General features: G+C 45.5%; 1 protein-coding gene and 1 non-coding gene across 2 annotated transcripts in view; both read right to left on the bottom strand.

Annotated features, from left to right (window-relative positions):
* Positions 1 to 9,189, bottom strand: part of PIGU (phosphatidylinositol glycan anchor biosynthesis class U) — a 105,465-nt gene extending 96,276 nt beyond the window's left edge. Inside the window, exon 1 of the mRNA XM_056121645.1 lies at positions 8,972 to 9,189. Coding sequence (XP_055977620.1) covers positions 8,972 to 9,101 — 130 coding nt within the window. The 5' untranslated portion in view covers positions 9,102 to 9,189. The remainder of the gene's footprint in view (positions 1 to 8,971) is intronic.
* A 15,923-nt stretch (positions 9,190 to 25,112) lies between these two features.
* Positions 25,113 to 25,223, bottom strand: LOC130030817 (U6 spliceosomal RNA). Its single transcript, XR_008793499.1, has one exon. It is a non-coding gene; the product is annotated as a U6 spliceosomal RNA (small nuclear RNA).
* Positions 25,224 to 26,560: the final 1,337 nt, after the last annotated feature.

Genomic DNA, 26,560 nt, shown 5'->3' with positions numbered 1-26,560 from the left:
CACCTGTTGGTACTCAGGGGTTATTCCCAGCTCTGTCTGGTGGAGTTACTCCCTGAGGTGCTGAGGGACCATGCAGAGCTGACCATATGCAAAGTACCTTCACCCCTATTCTGTCTCTCTGGCCATGCACTTTGAATTTTTTTTATTATGTGACTGAACTGCTTATCCAAAAACAAAGGTATCAATCAAAATCAAAGCTACAAAGTCTTCCCCAAAAATAACATAATTGGAGCCAAAAAAACAGTCCAGCAGTTAAAGTGCTTGCCTTGCACTGGCTGAGCATGGTTCAATCCCCAACACCACATATGCACCCCTAAGTACCATCAAGAGTGACCCTGAGCAGAGCTGGGAGTAGATCCGCCTTTCCCTTGCCCCAGTACCAGGTGTGGCCCAACTTCCCTCCCCCGATGACATATGTGTAATGACTGGGACATCAACATGGTTTTAAACTTTGTAGATTCATCCTAGAAAAAAAAACCTAATCAGTTACACAATTCATGGAATCTATAAAATAAGACAAAGCCTGTTGTTGCTCAAGATGGGGCTGTAACAGGTCCTCTTACCAAAGCCAGAAAGAAACCTCCCTCACGGGGCCCATAAAGAGACGCAGTGTAACCCAATATTAAACGCTTCACTAACACCTTTGCTGGAGGCCCAAGGTGAGTCAGCGGTCACTTTATACAGCCATCTCATTCTTAGCCAAAGGCGTCCTACCACAGAGCAGTAAACGTAAGACGCAGAAGCCCTATAAATACTATCCAGGAATATCACTCGCCACTGGTTTGACCCAGACGAAATTCTTGATTATGAAGGTAGAGGAACAAACCAGACATTTTAGGTGACTGACTAAAATGTCGTTTCTCTTAGATATGATTTTGCTAGGTATTATACACTATGAATTTGTTAAATGTTCTCTTGGCAAGTCCCTGATTTTGCTATCCTGATGATCAAATATGAGTGATATAGCACAGCGGGTAGGGCATTTTCCTTGCACGCGGCTGATTGGGTCAATCCAGGATCAATTCCTCTGCCCCTCTCAGAGAGCCCGGCAAGCTACTGAGAGTATCTCGCCCGCACGGCAAAGCCTGGCAAGTTACCCGTGACGTATTAGATATGCCAGACACAGTAACAAGTCTCACAAAGGAGACGTTACTGGGCCCGCTAAAGCAAATCGATGAACAACGGGAGGACATGACAGTGATTACTTACTAGGTAATTGATCTGGGGGAAGAGACATAAGAAAATATTGAGACGTAAAATACAACAGAAATAGTGATATCTTATCTTTGGATGCAGCTGCCAACTTGCTGCATATTTTCTTGTATAAAGAACACAAGAACGAGTTAAACATGTTAAATCATGAATAAACAAATCCAGAAAGTCTAAACCGAGCTGGAGCAATAGTACAGCAGGTAGGGAGTTTGCCTTGCATGCAGCTGACCTAGGTTTGATGAGGGAACATGTGATCCCATATGGTCCCTAGAGCACCACCAGGAGTAATTGCTGAGTGCATAGCCAGGAGTAACCTCTGAGCATTGCTGAGTGTGACCCCCCCAAAAAAAAATGTCAAAAAATAAAAATAAAAAGTCTGAACTATGGAAGCTTCTAGAGGCCAAATGGTCTGAGGTCTTCAACTAATAAAATACAAAGGAAAAGAAAGGGATGGATGGAAACCTAAAGAATAAAGGAGGAGTCAAGAGATAGTACAACAGATAAGGTGTTTGCCTTTCACGGGGCTGACCTGGGTCCAATACCTGGTACCATCTGTAGTGCCCTGAGTCATGCAATAAGTGATCCCTGAGCACAGAGCATGGAGTAAATCCTGAGCACTGTCAGGTATGACCCAAAAATCAAAAACAAACAAACAAAAAAGATTGAGGAACACATACATACAAATACTTTTGTTTTTGGGGGGAGGCACATACAGATATGCCGGGAATTACCCCCAGCACAACACGTGAGGGGAATCATGTGGTGCCAGGGATTGAGCCCTGGGCTCCCACAAGCAACGTATATAGTCCAACACTTGGAGCTGTCTCCCCAGACACAAAGTTCTGGTTCTTGAGTTACATAATGGTGATAAAATTGTTTCTTCTAATAATTCATCACGTAAGAAAGACATGGCTGTATGCAATTTACTAATTCTGTATCCTATCTAATACAAGCAGATTTTAAAGTAGCAGTGCAGGGCTGGAGTGATAGCACAGCGGGTAGGGCATTTGCCTTGCACGCGAACGACCCGGGTTCGATTCCCAGCGTCCCATATGGTCCCCTGAGCACCGCCAGGGATAATTCCTGAGTGCATGAGCCAGAAATAACTCCTGAGCATCGCCGGGTATGACCCCCCCCACCAAAAAAAAAGTAAAAAAAAAAAAATAAAGCTGCAGTGCAGGGTCGGAACATTAGTACAGTGAGTAGGGTGTTTGCCTTGCCCGTAGCTGACCTGAGTTCTAATCCCCAGCATCTCATATGGTTCCCCGAGCACCTCCAGGAACAATCCCTGAGCATCACTGGGTGTGACCCAAAAAGCAAATAAATAAATAAATAAATAAAAATAAAATAGCAGTGCAGAATTGTTCCTCCTGACCAGACTCTACTCACAGATGCATTAGAGATTGGTCATTTTCTTCTGCTTTTCTGTTTTTGGGGCCATACCCCAAGGTGCTGGTGGGGTGTGAGGTGAGGGGGAGGGGAGGGCTGTCTACTCCTGGTTCTGTACTCAAGTGCCACTCCTGGCAGTGCTCATGGGGCAATCATGCAGTACTGGCAATCAGGGATTGCCAAATCTGGGATTCTTGCATCCAAGCATGGGCTCAACCCACTGAGTTATTTCTCCAGCCCTGGAGTTAGGCTTCCAAATGAACATCAATAGCTTGTGTTCTACTCATACTCAATAAAATTCCGGATCTTTAGGTGTCAAAGACAAATAGGCATTTTCTGTCTGGAGAAAAAGGCCAATCTCTAATCACCTGCATCTCAATATCAATGTTCTCTTTTTAACACATAACAATCTCTCTCTCTCTGTCTCTCTCTCTCTCTCTCCCTATGTGTCACTCTGTCACTTTCTCACTCTCACTCTCTCTCTCTCTTTCCATATTTCTTTAAATAGAACTTTTTTTAAAGGCAAGGAAATACTAAAATAGGTTCCACTATCACTCCTGATGATGATTCCCACACAGGATGAGATGAAACAAACTCTGGTGAAATAGTCGTGCCTATAAATTGCTAACTATTCATATAAAAATACTCTTATCTATGTGACATTGGGCAAGGGGAAAGCTCCTTGTATTTCAATTTTCTAAAGCTATAAAAGTATAGATTTTATCGTTTATAGAGCATTAATACCACTATTTACATCTTAGGGTCATTTAGCTTAATCATACCTCACATACTTAAACTTCCTGGCTTGTAGAAAGCACTGCATCAATGTTCATTATTATTCTTTCTATTGGACTGAGAAGCACATGTCAGCGTTTTATCAAGCACATTTCCCCCTCTTCTGGTACCAGCACTTCTACTTTTCCTATGGACACTCTCCCTCTTTTACGGTCTGGGAAGCTGTCCATGCTAAAGAGTTAATGACAGATGCATAATTTAGACTGATCACAGACTGAGTAGGAATTAGCATGTTAGGAGCCAAGGAGACAGTTCTGAGGGCTGGAAGACCCGATCTAGCATGCACAAAACCCTGGCAACCCATAGCCTCCCAAGCATCACACGGTATAGCCCTGTGGCCCCACGTATTGCTCAGAAGGCCCCCCAAGAAAACGCAAAAACCAAGGAAGTTCAATGTGACTCAATTCCAAGGCTTTTGTTATGTTCATTTGAGAAGTGTCACTCTCTATGAAACTGAGAGGATGTAAGTCAGAAACTCTGAGTAGCCAATTTTTTTTTTTTTTTTTTTTTTTTTGCTTTTTTGGGTCACACCCAGCGATGCACAGGGGTTACTCCTGGCTCTGCACTCAGGAGTTACTCCTGGCGGTGCTCAGGGGACCATATGGGATGCTGGGAATCAAATCCGGGTCGGCCGCGTGCAAGGCAAACGCCCTACCTGCTGTGCTATCTCTCCAACCCCACAGTAGCCAATCTTGCAACTACATGGGATACATCTTCCTGAATGCAGTGAAATTCAAAAAGGAAACAAAACTGGACCAGGTCAGCATGGCAGCAGCAAGCACCAGAGGGACGGCAGCTCACAGTGCTCTCAACAGAAGATGAGGCCACAAAATTTCTGTGTGAGTGAACGTGTGTGCCCCTCAGGTATTCTGGTTCAGGGAGCGTGCCATGGAGCACAGGCCCAGAACGGGATGTGTGAGGATGGCAACAGCACGACCACCAGCTGGCATGCTGTGGGCGGGGACAGAGTTTAAAGGGGTCTGAACAGGCTCTATAGGTCTGACTCGGTACCATTGCAGAGCATGGGTGCTGAGGTCCCGAAGTTGAGGAGGAGGTGCCCAGGTGATTTGCTGCCAATGGAGTGGCCCTGCTGCCATTTCCTCCCAGGACCAGTCCACACTACCCACCATATTATGGAGGAAAACCTCCCCGAGTGCCAACTGTGCGGACACCAAAGATGGAAACAGGTGCCTCCTAGTCAGGTTCTGCTGGTCTGGTAGCTGAAAGTCTGCCCAGAGTACCCAAGTCACATACTGTAGCAGCCCTGGACCTGGTTTTGATCCCTACCGGGTCCACTGCTACTGTCACTACTGGGGTTCCGGGGGCATGGCAGTGCCGGTAGGTCAACTAAACTAGTAGGGTGAGGGCATCAGCAGCCTGATGGTGCCCTCGGGCTTATGGACACTCTAAAATAACTGCTGTCCCTCCGACCAAACTCCAACAACCCAGAACCAAGTTTCCGGAGAAATTAAATCACCAACAGTTAAGTATGTGGGAGCCACGCCCACAAACAACCTACAGCTCAGTCATATAAGCTTATTTATCAGCCACACTGCAAAGTTCCATAAATAAATCTTGAAAGAGATCTGTAGCACTGTCGTCCCATCCCATTGTTCATCGATTTGCTCAAGCGGGCACCAATAACATCTCCATTGTGAGACTTGTTGTTACTGTTTTTGGCATATCAAATATGCCACGGGTAGCTTGCCAGGCTCTGACCTACAGGAGGGATACTCTCGGTAGCTTGCCAGGCTCTCCGAGAGTGACAGAGGAATTGAACCTGGGTCAGCCGCGTGCAAGGCAAATGCCCTACCTGCTGTACCATCGCTCCAGCCCAAATCTTGAAAGAGATCAGAAGCCACAATTAATCTCAGACCTGCACAGGCTGTACAAATGGGGTACAGAGAGGAGGGTGGGTTTGCCAGTGCCCGCCCAAGCAGAGCCCCCAGCAGCTGCTTGCTCCCACAATCCAAAATCACTGCCATGCTCCCAGCCACACTCTACTGTCTTGGGAGGGCCCTCACCAAGATATTAATCTGCTGAAAATTCGGGTATGTGGGTTTTGTGACTGAAATCTCCAGGCTCTCTTGGTGTCGGGATAGGCTACTTCCCCCCAGCTCCCTATACCTCCTAAAGTTCTGGCAATCACATCTACAACCCAAACCTGTCACCCAGTTGCAAACCATAATGCACAAAAGGAGAGAGAGAGAGAGTGTGTGTGTGTGTGTGTGAGAGAGAGAGAGAGAGAGAGAGAGAAAGAGAGAGAGAGAGAGAGAACAAGAAGGTGCTGCCACAGAGGCAGACGGGGGAGGGGAGGAGGGGAACTGGGGACATTGGTGGTGGGAAATGTACACTGGTGGAGGGATGAGTGTTGGAACATTTTATGACTGAAATCCAATCATGAAAAGCTTTGTGATGCTCTATTTCAAGGTGATTCAATTAAAAAAAAAAAAAAGAATTAGTCCTGATGAGATCACTGAGTCTCTGGACCCAACAGACTGAAAGAATATGTGAATGAAAAAAAACTGTCATCAGAGGTCAGAGGTCACACAATGAGTAAGAAGTAGAAGCAAATTTTTTTGGTTTTTTTGAGATTCTAGAGCTTTTGTTCTAAATCACCATACTCCTTGCCTCATCTTTGGATCCTTTACCCGAGCTACACTAAAAATTGCTTAACTTCTCTCATTGTTTTCTCATTCATAAAAGGGGAAAAATAACACCATCTCACATTGACTAACTGGATGATACAATGAGACTTTGCTTATATGAAGCTTATGAGTCTGACACACAGTATTTTCAGAAACCTTAGCTCTAATTATCCAAACCACAGCCATTCATTCATTACCATTCCAAATGTCTACAGAGTAACATCAATCAATACCTGAGCATTTTAAAGTTCAAGGACATGAAGGGGACTTCTAATCACTGGTAATGATCCTTTTCTTAATCTGGGTGCTGGCGAGCCCATGCCTCTTGAGCCATATAAGCTCATTAACCAGACATGATCCAGAGCTTCATAAATATATCTCGAAAGAGATCAGCAAGCTGCAAGAGATGCCTCCAGACCCCACACCAGGCTGAGTCTCATATCTAGGGAACCCCAGGGGTGGGGGGCAGGTGAGCCCTCCACCCACCCAAACAGAGCCCCAGCAGCCAAAAACCTTCAGAACCTAATCGCTGCCATGCTCAGAGTCGGACTCCACAGGCTTGGAAGAGCATCATCCAGGAAAGAGCTGTTGAAAAACTCAGGTATGCGAGTTTTGTGACTGAAATCTCCAGGCTCTCACCGAGTCGGGATGGGCAACCCCCCCACATCCCCATTCTTTCAGGAGCCTGGCAATCATGCCCATGAACTGCCTCTGGCACCATATAGGCTCATAAACCAGCCATGATCCAGAGACTTATAAATAAATCTCAAAAGAGATCAGCAAGATGCAGAGATGTTTCCCAATCCCAAAGTCACCATCCAGTTAAAAATTTAATCAGCTATATCACCCCATCAAAATTTTAGAATTCCTGGAGCAACATCTCAGACTCTACATCACTGATATACTAGGAGTAGCACACCACACTGGATATGATGCAAAGTAAAAGGCAACCAATCTCGATTAAGAAAATATTAACACACAAGGTTTAACCTGTAACAACATGTTAGTAATCTTTTATACAGGATAAGATACAACAATCTTCACACACTTTCTTCTAAGGAAATCTTTTTTGATCATTTTTAGCAAATTAATCGTAACAAGCAATACAAAATAAATCATTCAGAGTCTGCTATTGGAGCAGGCTTCGGTTGTGGTTGGGAAAATTGGAAATAACAGTGGTGGGGAGGTATAATGTTGGTGGGATTGGTATAATATTGAATGTAATAAATTGTAGTGAGCAACTTTATAAAAATAAAAAATTAAAAAATCTGGGTGCTGGCTGATTTGAGTATACAAGGTTTAAAAAAAAAAAGCGAGCTAGGGCTGGGGGTTAGTACAGTGGTCATACATATGCTTCGCATACACAGAAACCTGAGTCTGAACCCTGCTACCACATGTACTACCATGCCCAAGTAATCCTACATCCTTGGACCCTGGTATTGAAACTCCAGTTGGCTGAGAGTCCCTAGAATTGGTCCTCAGAACCCCTGAGCACTGCCTGGGATGTAACCCCCGAATAAATTTAGTTCATTGAGCTTTACACAAATTATGTGTGCACTGTGCATATGTTGTACTTCAGTTACAAGGTTTAAAGGGAGTGATAGTATAGTAGGTCAGGCACTTGCCTAGCACATGGCCAACCGGGTTCCATCCCTCGCATCCCATATGGTCCCTGGAGCACTACCAGAAATAATTCCTACATGCAGAGCCAGGAGTCAGCCCTGAGCACCATCGGGTATGACCCAAGCCTCCCCCCTCCAAAAAAAAAGCAAACAGGCTGAAATAAAATCTTAAACCTCCAACTGGAGAGATTGTACAGGCACCAAGACACTTGCCGTGTAATCTGGGGTAGGGAACTATGGTTAGATTCCCAAGGCCTAGGGTCACTGCTGAGCGTATAACCAGAAATAACCCTGAGCACTGCAGAGGCAGGATGTCGCCCAAAAGCCCACCACCCTGACCCCCACCATCAAAAACAAACAAAAGTTCTTCACTCTTTGGTTCAAATCTAATCAGACTCCCTTACTTTGGACATTTGATGTCCTTCAACATTTCTTGGTCCTGTTTACCTTCTGCTACCTGGAACTCCTCTTTCTCAAATCTCCCTCTGCAAACGCTACATCCTGCAATAGTTCAAAGTCCTCATCCTTAGGAAAATGGAAAAGGAGCTAACAGTTTCTCCAGGGGCAGAAATCCAAGGGGAAAAAAAAATGTGCACGAGGAACACATATCTCATAAATGATAATAACTATTTGTCTCTCCCCTCAGATCAAATTCCAGTTTCTCTGTAAGCGCTTGTACAAAACAAAGTTTGGGGATGGCTCCAAGGACTGGAGTGCACACTTTACATGCTGGAGGCCAGGGTTCCATCGCAAGCACGCGGAGCACCAAGCAAGCACCTCACAGAGCATTGTGAGGCGTGACTCACCCTCCCCCCCCCAAAAAATACAATTAATATCAAAGTTTGATGAATCTTAAAAAATTAATCAGAAAACTACAGTGCAAATCCCTGAACGAGAAAGAAATACACACACACACACACACACACACACACACACACGCCCTCTCTTCCCCCCCTTACGGGGGATTAGTCCCCTCATGGTCCGGACCCCAGTCCCTCACCACCTCACCCCGCAAGGGGCTCCCCCCTTGCCATCACGCCTCCAAGCCCAACTCCCTCCGCAAATCGCACCCCACCGCTCCGGGCCCGGGGCGGGACACACCCCCTCGGCGTCCCAACCCCCGGGAGCGCGGGCGCCCGCCGCAGCCCCGCCCTCGGCGCCGTCCTCCCGCCCCCTCGGGGAAGCCCGGGAGCCGGTCAGTTTCCCTCGAACGTGGAGCTTGCGAACGCTGCCCCCGCCTCCCATTCACAGAGGCCAGGGGTGTGCGGGCAGGCCCTGGCCGCCTCCCCGAGCCGGAGGCCTCACCTCTTTTCCAGGAGCTGAGCGGGGACACCACCTCCACCCGCTCGGAGATGAACTCGGCCAGACTGGAGCGGAACAACGCCGCCCGCACGGTCACGGCCACCACCAGCACCAGCGCTAAGGGAGCCGCCATGTTAGCTGGGGCGGCGCGCGGGCGGCAGCGGGAGGCGGGGCGGAAGAGCCTCGGCGCGCCCTGCCGCCGCCGCCTCAGTGCTGGTCTCAGCGGCCGCACCGGGGAGACTACAACTCCCAGGGAGCCTTGCGGCGAGACGGACCCAAACGACGGCAAGCGGAGCGTCTCAACCTTGTAGCAATAGGTTTTGCTTCGCCTCTTTCGGCAGCAGGTGAATTGCGAAATGACTCTGGCCCAAGTGCCGTGTGAATTAGGCGCCGGCGAAAGCAATTACCGTGCTCGGGTTGTGAGCAAGGTGGGTTTTTTTTTTTTTTTTTCGCTTCATAGCCACAACCTGCGTGGGAAGGATGAATGCTACTCGGGTTCAGCAAGTCCAGGGCTTGCTCCTTGGCAGTACAGGGGTATCTGGCGAGGCCGGGATCCCCGGGGCTCCCGCGCTCCAGTCTTTTGAGCCCTCTCCCAGACAGAGAGGTTTTGTTTTTGTGGTGCTGAGTTCTGAACCCAGGTCGAATGCGCTTTATCATTTACCCAGATCTCTCTCATTTACCCTGGGAGAGGTATAAAGTGTTGTAAATTTCTTTCTTCTGTGTACATGTTTTTAACTATTAAAATGAGAGACCTAAGAGACGGTATAGAGATTATGGCGCAGTCCCTGCGTGCAGCTAATCCGGAGTTTCTCCCCCAGCACCGCCAGGAGCGACCGCCCCTCCCCCACCGGATGTGGCCCCCCAAACCAGCAAGAACAACAAATCTCTTACCTGAGAAAATTGCTAACTGTGGCTTGTACAGGCTCGCTGGAGACGATTAGGGATGCTTACATATTTTGCCAGATGCTTTGAACAGCCATTTTCAAACATTAAATGATCTATACTTATCTATTCAAAATAAGGCAATAGTCAAAATTCTTCATTTCCTATTTATTTTACCACTCGTTTCATATGTGCTCTTGAAATTATTCACAACGATTATATCAGTATTTCAAATACTGTATAAGGGTGTCCTACTATGCTTCTCTCTCTAAATGGGTTTTTAGTTATGGTAGCTGGTTAGTTAATCCCAGTGAGAGTGAAACATACCTCAGGAATCAGCAAACTCTGCCTATTTGGTGAGTGTTTATAAGCATTTAGCAGCACAGCCCATATAAAAAGTACTTATGGGGAATGCTTAAATGATGTTCTAATCGTTTTAAATTAATTTACTAGGAAATTTAGATTTGTGAATAAAGTGAAACAAGTTGCATCATCAAAAATAATTCCATGGAAGCGAGTTAGATAACATTGGATAAGTGGCCAAGGAAGTTTCTGAGAAATAGAATTTGAACTGAGACCACAGGATGAGAAACTAACCAGTGCTTCCAAATCAGAGGGAACAGACTAAAGTCCAGAAACACTGTGTGTTTGAGAGAGGAAGCAAAAATGGGCCAGATGGAGAAAGTAGTAGAAGGTGTGTGTGGAAAGCATTTTGGAGTCACTCAGATAAGGACCTTTTTGCCATGGCTGAGAATTTTATTTTATTCAAAATGCAATTGATGTATCATTGAAAAAATTTTTTTCTTGTTGGTTTTTTTTGTTTTGTTTGAGGCCCAAATCCAGCTCAGTGCTCGGAGTCACTCCTGTTGATCTAGGAAAGCCCGAGATACCAAGAATCAAACCCAGAGTCTCACACAAACAAGACAAGTGCTCTACCACTGAGCTACATCTCCAGTCCCACAACTCAATAACTTTAAAATAGTAATAATGGACTAGACCGATAATACAATGGATAATAGCCATTTTTGAACAGCCATTTTCAAAAATTAAATGATATATACTTACCTATTCAAGATAAGACAGTAGTCAAAATTCTTCATTTCCTATTTATTTTACCACTTGTTTCATATGTACTCTTGAAATTATTTACAACGATTATATCAGTATTTCAAATACTGTATAACGGTATATACTGTATAGCGATTATATCAGTATTTCAAATACTGAACCAGGCTGACCCAGGTTCAATCCCTGGTACACCATAGTGCTCTGTCAGGAGTGGTCCCAGGAGTACAAAGACAGGAGCAAGCCCGGAGCAACTCCAGGTGTGGCCCCTCAAAATAAATAAATAAAATTTGAAATAATCCCATTTAAAATGGAAAACAGGGCCCTGAAAGATAGTACAGACAGTGAAACGCTTGCCTTGCAAACCTGGTTCTACTCTCTGACACCACATGGTCCCCCAGACACCATCAGGTGTCACACCTGAACACAGAGTCAGGAATATCCGCTGAGCATTGCCAGGTATGGTCCAAACAAACACATAAAAAATAAAATTAAATTAAGTGAGAGAATGAGTTGGACAACTGTATCTCCAAAGAAGATATCCAAATGAATGAACAATAAACACATGAGAAGATGCTGTGTGTTGTAGTTATTAATGAAGTATAATCAAAACCACAATAAGATATCACTTCCTGTTCTCTAAGATGTTTACAATAAAAGATAATATGTTATCTTTTATTTTAGTACTGAAGTGGAAATTTGCTAAGTTTAGCTGTGGGAATGTAAAAATGCTATAGCCCTTTTGATAGTGTGGCAGTTCCTTAAAATATCCCAGTAATGCCGAACACTCAGTAATTCAAATGGTAGCCATATATACCCAAAAGAAAAGAAAATATGGAGCTGGAGTGATAGCACACCAGGTAGGATGTTTGCCTTGCACACAGCCAATCCGGGTTCAATTCCCAGCATCCCATATGGTCCCCAGAGCACTGCCAGGAGTAATTTCTAAGTGCATGAGCCAGGAGTAACCCCGGTACAATGCCAGGTGTGACCCAAAGAGCAAAAAAGAAAAAAATATATATATATAAATATTTATATACAGAAACTTGTGCATGGATGTATATAGCCCATTCCTAGTTGAAGTTCATAAATGTCAAAAAGTGGAGACAACTCAAATATCCATTATGTTTTACCATGAATGAATACATAAAATATGGTATGTCTATACAAGGCTATAAATAAACGTTAACAAAAGTAATCACTGTCACTGTCACTGTCCTCCCATTATTCATCGATTTGCTGGAGCGGGACCAGTAACGTCTCCATTTTGAGACTTGTTGTTACTGTGTTTGGCATATCGAATATGTCACGGGTAGCTTGCCAGGCTTTGCCGTGCGGGCGAGATACTCTCGGTAGTTTGCCGGGCCTGCTCAAGCAAACTGATGAACAACGGGAGGACAGTGCTACAATGCTATATACTGGCTTTTTGGTCACACCCAGTGATACTCAGGGGTTACTCCTGGCTCGGCACTCAGGAATCACTCCTGGCATTGTTCAGGGGACCATATGGGATGCTGGGGATCAAACCCAGGCTGGCCATGTGCAAGGCAAATGCTCTACCTGCTGAACTATCACTCCAGTCCCTTTTTTTGTTTTTTAACTCCACAGAACTATATTTTTTGGGGGTGGCTTGTGTGTGTGTGTGTGTGTGTGTGTGTGTGTGTGTGTGTGTGTGTTTAGGACATACCCTGAGGTGCTCAGGGTTACTCCTGGTTCTGATTCAGTAATTGAACCTGATGGTACTGGGGAGCCATATGGGATGCTGGAGATCAAACTCAGATCAGCCGTTTGCAAGGCAAGTACCCTACTAGTTGTACAATCTCTCCAGCCCCAGAACTATAGAAGTTTTAAATAGGTTAACTTCATGGTATATGTACTATGTCACAGTATCTTTTATATTTTTAGGGCCATACCTGGTAATAATACTTGGGGGCTATTTGGGGGGTTCCATGCTCAGGGGTCACTCCCAAAAGTGCTCATGGGATCATGCAGTGCGAGGGACCAAATCTGGGTCTTCTACAGTTGATTGAGCTAGCTCTTCGGCCCCTAATACTTTTGTTTTAAATGAATATCAGAGAATCATGTGGGGAACATAACTTTTATTATTTTATCACTATTGTTAAACCAAGCAGCACTTGGGGGTCACCAACCCAGAGGTCACTAGGACCACACCTGGCTGGGATGGGGACATGCAGTGCCAAGGATCAAATTCAGGTCTTGGCACTGAGCACACACCCAACCCTGGGAGTGTAATTTTCAAATGTAAATTTTCTAGTTCTGCCCTAGAGACTGAGTCACTAGGTCTGGGAACTACTGGTGATTGAACCCAGAACTTGCATTCATTTTGGGGGGATGATGAGTTTTGGGGGCCCCACTCAACAGTGTTCAAGGATGGGGGACCAGATGCAATGCCAAGGGTTGAACCAGACTGGTCACATGCAAAGCATGCACTTTAATTCCTGTACTATCTGCCCAGAACTGAGAACCTGCATTTTTTCTTGGGGATGCCACACCTATCAGTGCTCAGAAGCCACACCTGGCCACTCCTAACAGTGTTTAAGGGACCATAAGCAGTGCCAAGAATCAACCTGGGTCAGTCAAGATATTAATCCTTGTACTATCTCTTCAGCCCTAAGAACTTGCATTCTTAATTTCTACTATCACTGATGGTGGTGGTTCAGGAACCATACAAGAAAAAAGATGAAAGCAGCAATACTAACTAGCAAGTTTTGAATGTTTGCTATGTGCTATGTATTAATTTTTATTGTTTTACTCCATTTTACATATACACTTTTACAAAATTTTTACTTCCGTACCACCACTAGTACACGATAAAATTGAGGCACAAAGACATTGATTCATTTGTTTAAGGCCACACCACTAGTAAATAGCAGGCGCAGGGTCTGAATGTAGCTCGAGATGTTGTGGTTAAGCTACTCTGCCTCAGAAAATGAGAGGAATTTGGGTTGGGTTGGCTTGAGTTGGGTTGGATTGTTTTTGTTGTTGTAGCTGAGAAGGAAGGGTAGAGAATTGCAAAGAAGGAGATAATAAAGAAGTAAGCAAGGTGGTTTCTGTCCTGAGAAACCAGGTCATATGTGGGCTCCCGAGTGAGGAAGAAATGGAGGAACTGGGGTATTAAGTAACCAGCATTAAGCCACGCACCTGGGTAGCTTTCCACTTAGCATTTCTGACCACCGACCCTTGCCAAGTCCTGCCCTTGGCTGGAGAGAATGTCTAGTCTATTCAGTACCTTTCTTCTATTCAAAAATAGCAAACTGATCTGGCTGTTTCTAACATTAAAAAAATGAGCTTGGAGATCTTGAGGGAGTAAAGGTGAAGACTCAGAAACTAAACATGAGAAAGTCAGAACCATGCCTGACTCTTGTCGGCTCAAACAGGAAGATACAGGAAGAAGCGAACTCCAACCAGTTTTTATGCCTTGCACCCTGACATTCAAGAGTCAAAGAGCGTGCAAAAAACAGATTGATTAAGATTTGGGCCCTGGCCTACATCTTGGATGTGTGTCGGGCAACTAGAGAAAAGGGTAGATAAAACTTTGTATGGTAAATCTACCTTATGAGGGCACACCTAGGAGGCTGGAGAGAGAACAGTGCGTAGGGTGCTTGCCTTGCACATAGCTGACTTACGTTTGTTCCCCAGCATTCCATATGGTGCCCCAAGCACCACCAGGATGAGGGGGGCTGGAGCAATAGCACAGCAGGTAGGGTGTTTGCCTTGCACGTGGCCGACCCAGGTTTGATTCCCAGCATCCCATAAGGTCCCCTGAGCACTGCCAGGGGAAATTCCTGAGTGCAGAGCTAGAAATAACTTCTGAGCATTACCAGGTATGGCCCCCAAACAAACAAATAGCAAAATAAAATGAGGACACACCTGAAGACAAATGAAGAAAAAAGTGTGGTTGGGTGGTGGAGGATGGCAAAAGGCAAATTCCACTATAAATGGTGACAGTGATGGATACAGCCCCTCCCATTTTGGCGTCTAGAGCCTCGCAGGAAATAACACAAAACAGGAGTAATCAGACCAATAAAATAGAGGTTGTGGTAAGAACTATAAGAACAACAGACCAGAAACAGTAATAAAAATAAGAGGACCTCCTCTTGACTGAATGGGTTATCAATAAAACCAGTCTGAGGGGGGTTGGAGCAATAGTACAGCAGGTAGGGCATTTGCCTTGCACACAGCCGACCCGGGTTTGATTCCCAGCATCCCGTATGGTCCCCTGAGCACCACCAAGGGTAACTCCTGAGTGCAGAGCCAGGACTAACCCCTGTGCTTCGCCAGGTGTGACCCTCCAAAAAAAAAAACAGTCTGAGGAGGTGACATTGAGGCTAAGACTTACAGGGTAGAAGAACCCACCAAAGGGAAGAGGTGGCAGTAGTGAATTGTGTGCCTGGGGAGTAGACTGGGCTGGCAATGAAGCAGAGGAATGAATGGGACAGGAAGATGGGGAAGCAGATGAGGATCAAATGACTCTGTGGCTCTTGAGGATAAGTTTTCTATTCAAAGAACCACGGGAAATCCAATGAAGATGGAGGTTGGAAGAGGTCCTAGTTTTGGTTTTGTCAGTCTCCCTTTGCTGCTTAAGGTGTGGGCAGGATAGAGAGGGAACTGGAGGGAAGCACTAAAAGGAGAAGGCTGGTGGCATCTAAAATTTCTGGTGACTTGTCCTAGGGAAGGAGAAAGAAGTGGATGGAAAGAGATTTGGAAGGCAGCATTAAAACATTGATTCCCAAGTCCCAAAATTGTCCTTGGTACTTATACCCCAGCTCCTGGGAAGTTCTGAAAAATGGTTTTTGGAGACTTTATTAACAAAAGTTAGAGAGATTAGTGAAACTGATACGAATGCAAAAATCTTTAAATTTAAGTAATTGGAGAGTTCTTTTCTTCCCCAGAAGCCTAGTGACCAGTTGTCATTCAGAATGACACGAGTAACTAGCCAGGCAAAGAATTTCAAAATACAAGAAGCATTCTCTGCAGCAGCCTTTACCATGCAAAGGCCACAGTGCCTGAGTCAGAAATTTAAAAACGAACAAGAAAAAAAATTAATCAAAATGTACTTGAACACACCAGATAATTATCTGCTTTCAATCTGAAATAAATTTGGCAGTGGCAAAATAACAGACTTCAATAAAAATTTACTGTTCCTTGGATTATGCAAAGAGATATCAAACTAAATCTAGATTTGCAAAATAAGGCCTGGATAGGAAGCAAAGAACTGAAGAAAGTTAGCCGAAGAAACACAAGGATAGAGTGAAGTAAGGATGGCTGTAAAATCCAAGAGAATAATAATCAAGCCAAGATACAACATTGGCTTGATCTGTGTTTGATGATGCAGGTTTTTCACCAGATGACAAGGAAATATATAAAACTTTTAAAAGACTGGGGCTGGAGAGATAGTACAGCGGGTAGGGCATTTGTCTTGCATGCAGCCAACCCAGGTTCAATTCCCAGCATCCCATATGGTCCCCTGAGTACCGCCAGGAGTAATTCCTGAGTGCTAAGCCAGGAGCAACCCCTGTGCATATATAAGATAGTGGCCAGTAGGGAAATATAATTAAAAGCATCCTGCAGGTTAGAGAAGAGCTGGTCTATTTCACTGGACAGAATGGGAAGCCCTGGCCCAGGAGCAACACCTGGGACAGTCAAATAGCATGTCTAGTGGCACTAGGCCCAGAAACTGGATGCTCACCATCTGCCTCCCAAACTAGCAGCTTCTTTTTTCTGGATAAGTCCCCTGGGATACCCAGCCCTGCTCCTTCCTACACCCTCGCACCCATGTAGTATAAGGACAGCGGAAGAAACCAGAGATCTGGCTTTTCACAATATCCTGAAGAATAGTTTCTGGGACCGCCAAACCCTCTCAATTTCCTTCCTGTCCCCTGACCACAATACCCACCATTGTACAAGTCATACTTTGGGGAAAGCAAGACCAAGATGGGCTTTCATCACACCCAACCTCCTCTCTCTGAAGGCTTCTCCTTACCCAGGAGCACCACCTCCACTACTGGAAGTCCATTGAGACCTCTTATGTGCTCTCTCCTTACACATACAGACTTCCAGCTCTGGCTCTGGGAAAGGAGCCCACCATGGTGGGCTTGGTGTGTTGCTCCCTCCTTGCCACCTTGCTGTTTTTCCACTGGAATTTCTCAACTTTGTTATTTGAATGAGATCAACATCACCATGAGAAATGGCATGAAATGATTTAAACTAACCAATGCACACGGAATCTCTAGCCCCAAAGGTTCAGGAAGGAAACATAGGCCCCAATTAAGTGAATCAGAGCACACAAGACTCAATTCTTTCAAATTGGACTATTTGGGAAATGGACCTTCTGGATTTGTGCTGGAAGCACCCAGACCCTGCCACAGTTATTTCTGAATATTTTGACTTTTAAAAAAAATTTTATTAGTTGAACACCATGAGGTACAGTTGTAGACTTACAAATTTTTGTGCTTGGGTTTCAGTTATACAAGGATCGAGTACCCATCCCTCCACCAGTGCCTATTCTCCACCACCAGTGATCCCAGTATCCCTCCCACCACCATCCCCATCCCACCACACCTCTGTGACAGGGCATTCCCTTTTGTTCTCGCTCTCCTTTTGGGTGTTGTAGTTTGCAATAGAGGTACTGAGTGGCAATCGTGTCCGGTCTATAGTCTATAGTCTACTTTCAGCATGCATTTCCGATCCTGGGAGGATTCTCCCAACACCCTTTACTTGGTGCTCCTTTCTCTTTCTGAGCTCCCTTTTCCCTGAGCATTTTGACCAGTTTTTTTTCCTCTGGCTTAATTGAGTTTGAATTGGAGCTTTTTTTTTTTCTTGGCATCAAGGTTTCCTAATTGATGGGGCTCCTCTTCCCAAAGGATTGACATACCACTGGCTTTAACCCAGATTACTCTTCAGAGATTTGGAGATGTGTATCAAACTACCTCCTAAATATGCCTACCTGAATATCCCAAGGCCTCTCCAAACTCCAAAATTACAAATTCATCCTTATCACAACTCACTCTCTTTTTCTTTTTCTCTTTCTCTCCTCCTCCTCCTTCTCCTCCTCCTCTTCCTCCTCCTCCTTCTCCTCCTCCTCCTCCTCTTCTTCCTCTTCCTCTTCTTCTGCTCCTCTTCCTCTCCTCTTCCTCCTCCCCTTCCTCCTCCTCTTCCTCCTCCTCCTATTCCTCCTCCTCTTTCTGCAAAAACCTGGTAATGAGTCTTTGTATCTCCCTTTTCCCCATCCTTCAGAAACAATCCATCTTGAACTTTTGAACCTTTATCAGTTGAATACATCTACTCCTCTCCATCCTCACTGCCATCACCTCCATCTTAGCCAATAGTCTTACTTGCTGAGCCTTCATTTAAAACCCTTCTCTGGGGGCTGGGAGAGAACATGCTTTATATTCAGGAGGCCCAGGTTCAATCCCTAGCACCACGTGGTCCCCCAGGTGCTGCCAGGAGCGACCCCTGGCGCAGAGCCTGGAATAAACCCCAAACTCTGTGGTTGTGCCCACACCCTCTCCGCCCAAAGAGAAGCAAACTCCTGCCTTGGATATAGCTCAGCAATAGAGTACTTCTTTGCCTGTGTCAGTGCCTGCTCCCAGCTCCACCAAAAAAGGAAAGAAACAAAGAAGCAAAGTACTAAAGATAGCTTGCAAGGGCCTGCATGTTCTATCTAGTCCTCCCTTGCCTCATCTCCCACTTATTGTCCTATTTGCACCTGAGAAAATAAACTACCAATGACCATTCCCTTGGTACTTTCCATGTTGTACACCCTACCAGCTATCTTGATTTCACGAGTCATCTGACATTTTCAGAATAGGTCTCCTTACATACTCTGACAGCTCAGAGCCAGAGAAATAACTCAGAGGACCAGAGTTCAGGCTTCGCATGTGGAAGACTCGGGTTCTATCCTTAGCACCACATGGGCCCCCAGGCATCTATTGGGAATGAGTCTAGGGCACCAAATCCCACTGGACATAACCCAGAAACCCAACCCCCCACAAAAATGAAACCAAAAAACAAGGCTGAGCCTTGGATATTCCCAGTCATGTGGGTGGTGGAAATAATACAAACCTTAAAAGAAAATTTGGGGGGCTGGAGTGATAGTACAGTGAATAGGGCATTTGTCTTGCACGTGGCCTACCCGGGTTCGATTCCCAGCATCCCATATGGTCCCCTGAGCTATCGCCAGGTGTAATTCCTGAGTGCAGAGCCAGGAGTAGCCCCTGTGCATCGCCAGGTGTGACCCAAAAAGCCAATAAATAAATAAATAAAAAGTTCACCCTTCCAGGGACTGGAGAGATAGTACAGTGGGTAGGGTGCTTACATCACATGTGGCTAACCTGTGTTTGTTCCCTAGCATCCCATTTGGTTCCCCAAGCACTGCCAGATGTAATTTCTGTGTGCAAAGCCATGAGTAAATTCTGATAACTGCTGGGTGTGGTGCCAAAACAAAACAACACAATTTCACCCTTCCTTCCCTCTGTTGTTAATGTGATGACCAGGACTCACACACATGCTCCGCCATCGTGCTCACACCTTTCAGTTGAGCTTGCTGGGTGTTGCATTCATTTATTGATGGTGTTTGCCTTAGGTCTCAGTGGTGTTCACATACATTCTTCCTGGGGGTTGTCTTCCAGAGTGCAATGCCTACACATCTCTTTTGTTGCTGTGCTCACCAGCCCCCTTTAGCTGGCTGAAATGTGTCTAGAAATTATAGACAGAAAAAAAACTGCCAGGTATCATCACACTCATGAATATGGTGGCAGCGGGGATTGAAATCATGACCTCGTGCTGCAAGACAGGTGCATCCATGGTGTCATCTCCCAAATATAAACTGACCCTCAAATACAGACTTTTTAAGGGCAGGTATGGCATTTCCAGTTGTCAATGAATAGTCATCCCCCCATTCCTCCCAAAGAACAGGTCTGAATGGGCACATTATACTTTGATAGTTGTCACCCATTTATTTTCCCTTAGTCCACTTTTCCGCATCAAGCCCACCAAGAGTCCTAAAGTGCGTGTGTGCGTGTGTGTGTGTGTGTGTGTGTGTGTGTGTGTGTGTGTACCACATCCAGCAATGCTCAGGGCTTACCCATGGTTCAATGCTTAAAGATTACTCCTGGCAGTGCCCCAAAGATCATATGCAGTGCTAGGATCTACCATGACTTAGCTGCATGCAATTCAAGTGCCCTACCCAATGTAGCTCTCCAGCCCCAAAGGTCCAAGATTTAACAAGGCTCTCAGCCACAACTTCTAACTTCCTATGAACCAAGGCTTCCTCTTTCCAAATATCTGTTCAAACCCAGATTATTGTAGATTCTGTTATGCATCTAAAAAGGTATTTATTGGGGTTCAAGAGATAGAACAGCAGATAGGTCTTTTGCCTTGCATGCAGCTCACCCAGGTTTGATCCCGACACGCATTATGGTCCCCTGAACCCCGCCAGGAGGGCTCTGAGTACAGAGTCAGGAGTAAGCCCTGAGCATAGCTGGGTGTGACACAAAACAAAACAAAACAAAACAATACCTAAAAGAATACTCGCTGCTTTTATTCCCAGCCTTTTCACGTGCTATGTAGGAGGAAGTTCCAGGCGGTATTAGGAAAGGAAGTCCCATCCCATTCAACGCTTAGTAGGCAGAATTGTCACTGTTTACTTGTCTGTTTTTCTCTGTATCAAGCTCTGGGAGGGCAGGGCCTGGTCTGACTCATCTCCTGCTCAACTTCTGACAAGAGCAAATGCTCAGTGTATTTGTTGATACCAAACCCCAACTCAGACACCCCGAGTGATTGCTACCTCATTTTCCATGTCTACCTTCCTCTGGAGTGGGTTGTGTTCTCTGCATGACTTCCAGCTTAGCTAGTAAACATCAGCCCCTCATCTGTGTTCATCCTTCACAACACTCAGATTGTCCTCTAAGCTTCTGCCAAGTGGGTGCCTAGAGCCCGAATGATCCCACTGGAACACGGATTTTGAACTTTGATTCAGGACCAAGCACAGAGATAACCCTAGGACTCTCAGCAATTGTGGAAGTCAAAACTGGACCAAGATTTTGGGAGAAAATTTTGGAAGCCTGTATTAACGTTTGATATGTGAATGTCTATCAATCTTACAATTCACTTCTCTGAATCTATAAGAACAGTCACCATAGGGTTCCAGGGGCTGTGCACAGGATTTGATTCTTTTTTTTTTTTTTTTTTGCGATGCACAGGGGTTACTCCTGGCTCTGCACTCAGGAATTACCCCTGGCGGTGCTCAGGGGACCATATGGAATGCTGAGAATTGAACCCGGATTGACCGCGAGCAAGGCAAATGCCCTACCTGCTGTGCTATTGCTCCAGCCCTGGATTTGATTCTTGGCAGCAATGGTTCCCTGAGTTCCACCAGGAGTGACCTCCTGAACTGGAAGTGAGTGCTGCTGGGTATAGCCTAAAACCCCTAAAGCAAACAAAAATTTGCTGTAAGATTGGTTGTGGCAGCAACAACTGAAAATCACACAAATGTTCGCCAATAAGTCATCAATAAATAAACTACAGCCTAACAATGGAAACTGTAAGACAGGTCTGTTAATTTTTGTTTTGTTTTGTTTGGGAACCACACTCAACTGTGTTCAGGGCTTACTCTTGGTTTTGTGCTCAAGGACCACTCCTGGATCACTCCTGGTGGTGCTCAGAGAACCTTATGGGGGACAGGAATTGAGTCCAGGTCAGCCACGTGCAAGGCAAATGCCCTACCTGCTGCACTACCTCTCTAGACCCAGGTTTGTTCATTTCTTTTTTTTTTTAATTTTTCTTTTCTTTTTTTTTTTCTCTTTGGGTCACACCCTGCAATGCTCAGGGGTTACTCCTGGCTCTGCACTCAGGAATTACTCCCGGCAATGCTCAGGGGACCATATGGGATGCTGGGAATCGAATCCAGTCGGCTGTGTGCAAGGCAAACGCCCTACCCACTGTGCTATCGCTCCAACCCCCGTTCATTTCTTAAATGATTTAAATCTTACAACTGACATAAGTAGAACTCTAAGTCATATTTATGAGTGAAAAGCATAAGTCTTCATAACTGTATATTTATGTAGAATCAAACAAATCTCTAGGCAATATAAAATGGGTATCAGTTCATTTTTCAGTGCTATTAGAAATTTTTAAATAACCTCACCTGACTATTTTCTGTTAGTTAATGTTCATCTTATAAATTAAGAACTCAGGGTAGGGAGCGATAGCACAGCGGGGAGGGCATTTGCCTTGCATGCGGCCAACCCGGGTTCGATTCCCAGCATCCCATATGGTCCCCTGAGTACCGCCAGGAGTAACTCCTGAGTGCAGAGCCAGGACTAACCCCTGTGCATTGCCGGGTGTGACCCAAAAAGAAAAATTAATTAATTAATTAAAAGCTCAAAATAATGAGTAAGATATCATTATAGCACTGTTTTTAATAACAAATTTTTTTTTCTTTTTGGGTCACACCTGGCAATGTACAGGGGTTACTCCTGGCTCTGCACTGAGGAGTTACTCCTGGCGGTGCTCAGGGGACCATATGGGATGCTGGGAATTGAACCCTGTTCGGCCATGTGCAAGGCAAACACCCTATCCACTGTGCTATCTCTCCAGCCCCAATAACAAAATATTTTAATCAAGCTTCCCATGGGGGACTGAATACAAATAGTACACACTATGAGATTCCTTGAATGTGTGAAATTCTCTCTCCAGGCTGACAAACGAAGTTCTGCAAAATATATCGAACAGTAGGGGAAAAAAAGCAAGATACAGAACAGGGCTTCCATTTGTACGAAAAATAAATATGTGCATACATATAATGAATTTTAGTCCTTTTTTTAAAGGGTCTCATACTTGTGAGCATGAGCTCTATCACTGAGCCATATCCTTGGCCCTATACATTGGATTTTATTTTATCTTGTGTTTTCTTTGGGGAGGTTTTTGGGCCACACCTGGCAGTGTTCAGGGGACCATATGCCAGGGATCAAACCTGCATCAGTTGCATGCAAGGCAAGAACCTTAATCCCTGTACTATCTCTCTGCCCTTTTTGCAATTTTCTTTTTGTTGTTGTTTGGGGACCATATATTGCAGTCTTCAGGGTCCACTCCCTGTGGGTGCGGGAGACCATCTGGGGTGCTAGACATTGAACCTGGATTGGCTGCGTCTATGTCCACGTGTAAGGCAAATGCCTTAACCGCTGTAATATTTCTCTAGCCTTCGAGCCATTCTTTGTGGAGCTTAGGGGACCATAAAGTGCAAGGGATAAAAGCAGGCCTTTTGCATGCAAAGCATGTGCTCATGCTCAGCCCATTAAACTATTTTTTCCAACCCCATACTTTTGATATTCAATAACAAAGATTGTATTATATACAAAAATTATGTAAATCATTGCTTTATTCAAAAACATCTTAATAGTTTATTTTGGGGGGTCTCCCCAGTGGTGCTAGGATCCACTAACACTATACCTGCTGTGCCCAGCTGAGAGGTCATGCAGTTCCGGGCATTGAATCCATGCTAGCCACAAGCTATGCTAGGCACAAGTTCCAGCCCTTTGAGCTATGTCCCCGACCCCCATAATTTGGGGGGCATTGGGTTTTGGGTCATGCCTGACAGTCCTTGGGAACCACTCCCAGGTCTGTGGGGTTCCTGGTAATGCTCAGGGGACCATGTGGTGCTGGGCATTAAAGCAGGGTTGGCTACATGAGACAAGCACCTTAACTCCAGTACTATCTCTCAGCCGTCCCATTTTAATTTTGAAAAAAAGACATCAGGTGCATAGATGACAATAGTCCCCTGGTAAAGAAGGGCGGCTAACTCACCCCTGAGAGAATTTCTGTCATGTCCTTTTCCCACCTGCTTCCCCCAGCATATTCTGGTTCAGAGGGAGGCACCTGAGTTATTCAAAGCCTCATTCCAAAGTGCTTGGGGCCAGAGAGACAGTACAGTGGCCACATGGCCAACTAGCACTTGATCCCTAGGCCCCCATGTGGCCCCACACCCCGCCAGAAGTGATACCTAAGCTCAGCACCAGGAGTAAGCCCTGAGCACCACTGGGTGTGGCCCCGAAACAAACCCAGAAAAAGAGTGCCTTTCCTGCCACCTCTTACCTACTTGGCACTCTGTCCCCAGTGTTCTGGGCTGAGAACCAGAGCCGATTGACCATAGGGTCATATTTCCAGAGGGCCCCATCAATGCGAGATCAGCCCAGGAAAATTGGGCCACCCATCTCTGACCTCTTACCTCCCAGTCCTGTTTCTTGCATGCCTCACCACTCTCCCCCCTCCCTGCGCGGCTTTTTCAGTCTCCTCTGTGCAGAGAAGCGTGTGAAAATCCCTCCTCAACTAGACAGGAGGGGAAGTTAGAGTTCCTCTCTCCAGACAAGCAGTATTTTAGAAGCACCCACAGAGGGCAAGGCTTAACTAAGAAGGACCCAAGATAGTAGAATGTCTGGCACCCAGGAGGACAGGATCTTGAGGGAAAGGGTTTCTCTATCATTCTTCAGTCAATGCCATAGAGTGTCTAAGAGTGTGGTCTCGGGGGCAGGAAATGTCTCGAAAGGCTGGAGTGCAGTCCCTGCATGTGGGAGCCCTGGGCTTAATCCTCCCCGTCGCATGGTTTCCCTGCACTGCTGGGAAGGGCCCTGAGCACCATGCCAGGAGTAGCCTCTGAGCACCACTGGATGTGACCCTGAAACCAAAAACCAAACCACATAAATGAAAATAAATATGGTCTTCAGAGTGACGCTGAAGGGATTTATTCATATTCTGGTCTGTCACTTAGTATCTGCTACATTTTGGACAGAGAACACCCACCCTGTGCTTTAGCTTCCACATCTGCAAGATGGGGGTAAGAACCAAAGATCATTCAAAGGACTAATCGTCGTGAAGGGCTGGAGTGATAGCACAGTGGGTAGGGCATTTGCCTTGCACGCAGCTGACCCAGGTTTGATTCCTCCATCCCTTTTTTTAAGCTTTACCTCCCTTTTTTTTTTTTTTTAAGCTTTACCTCTGAATACTTGTTGATATCTCCCATACCCGCCACTGGAAGCTCCAGAGTCATCCCCACTATTAAATTGAACCTTTGGGAATGGAGAGATTGTAGCACCTACCGAGGCTTCTGGACTCTTTTCATCGTCCTCCCCACGTGGTGGGGATTTGCGTTGTTTCTTCATGTTGGTGTGGAGATATGGAGAAAAATATGGAACACTTCATGAATTTGCATGTCATCCTTGCACAGGGTCCATGCTAATCTTCTTTCTCTGTATCGTTCCAATTTTAGTAGATGTGCTGCTGAAGCGAGCATGGGAATGGAGAGATTTTAGAGGGGTATGGCACTTGGCACTTGCATGCGGTCAATCCTAGTTCTATCTCCAGGACCGCATCTTATCCCCTAAGCCCTGCCAAGAATGATTCCCTGAGCACAGAGCCAGGAGTCAGGCCTCAGCTGAGCCTTTTACCCAGCCCTCTCAACACCTCCCCCCACCCCGTTGCCCTTTCTGTCTGGTAGCCAATATATTTTTCACAGATTCTGAGTTATTTTTGTTAGTTTGTTTTCTTTGCTTCTTTAGATTTCACAAATAAGACAAACCATTTGCTCATTGTCTTTCGCCTTCTGACAGTTCGCATTGAGTTAATCCCGGAAGCTCCCCTGTGTCTTCTCAGAAGGCAACATTCTGGTTATTTTTAATAGCTGAGTAGCCATGGAAAACCTTTAGAAAACCTACTGGAACAGAGGAAGCAGTGCAATCAGTGTTAGCTGCAATTATGATTATTTGTACAAATACATTTTTTGGTTTGCTTTTGGAACACACCTGACAGTGCTCAGGGCTCCTGACCCTGTTAGCTATGATTATAGTGGTCTATATAAATATTTTTGTTTTTTATTTTTGTGCTGCACCTGACAGTGCTCAGAGGCTACTTGTGGCTCTATGCCCAGCGGTCACTCGCAGCAGTGCTCAGGGGACTGTGGTGCTGGAGACTGAGCTTGGGGCTCGTGCATGCAAAGCCTGGATTCCCGTCCTCTGAGCCATTTATCCTGGGCCCCTTCATGCCCATCTTAACATCACAGGGTTTTACTCCAGCAGCTGCCTCAGACAACTTGTATTTACTGTCTCTTTTGCTAGCATTTTATTTCCCCTTTATGCATGATTTACTACCTTCTCACATTGTTCATCGTGGCTCCTGAGAGTCCAAACTCTACTGCTAACGTGTTCACATTATGAAATCTTTTCCAACCGATTTCTTGGATCTAGCTCCATTTTAAGCAGTACATGACTCTATACCACAGTTCTATTGATTTGGGGGCAATAAAGTTCCACTGAGTTTTAACTCCAGGAGAAGAGGATGAGGAGGTAAGCTCTGGAAACTGAAGCACCAAGCACCAAGTCCTGCCCCACAACCTTCCCTCGCTTGCTCTGTTCACTGGGCCAGTGCTTCTGAGCTTCAATTTCTTTAGCTGATTTTTTTTTTCTTTTTTAAGGGGTAGGTGGGACCCACCTGGTGGTGGTGGTGGTCACGGCTTATTCCTAGCTCTGGGCTCAGTGGTCACTCTTAGAGGTGCTGGGGAACCACTGGAGGTGCTGAGGATCAAGCTGGGGCCAGCCACATACAAGACAAATGCCTTACCCACTGTACTATCTT

This window comes from Sorex fumeus, unplaced genomic scaffold (genome assembly GCF_029834395.1).
Source record: "Sorex fumeus unplaced genomic scaffold, SorFum_2.1 ptg000044l, whole genome shotgun sequence".
In the NCBI taxonomy this organism is placed as follows: Eukaryota; Metazoa; Chordata; class Mammalia; order Eulipotyphla; family Soricidae; genus Sorex; species Sorex fumeus.
The sequence above is the reverse complement of the archived record's forward strand: the minus strand, read 5'-3'. Positions and strand labels throughout refer to the sequence as shown.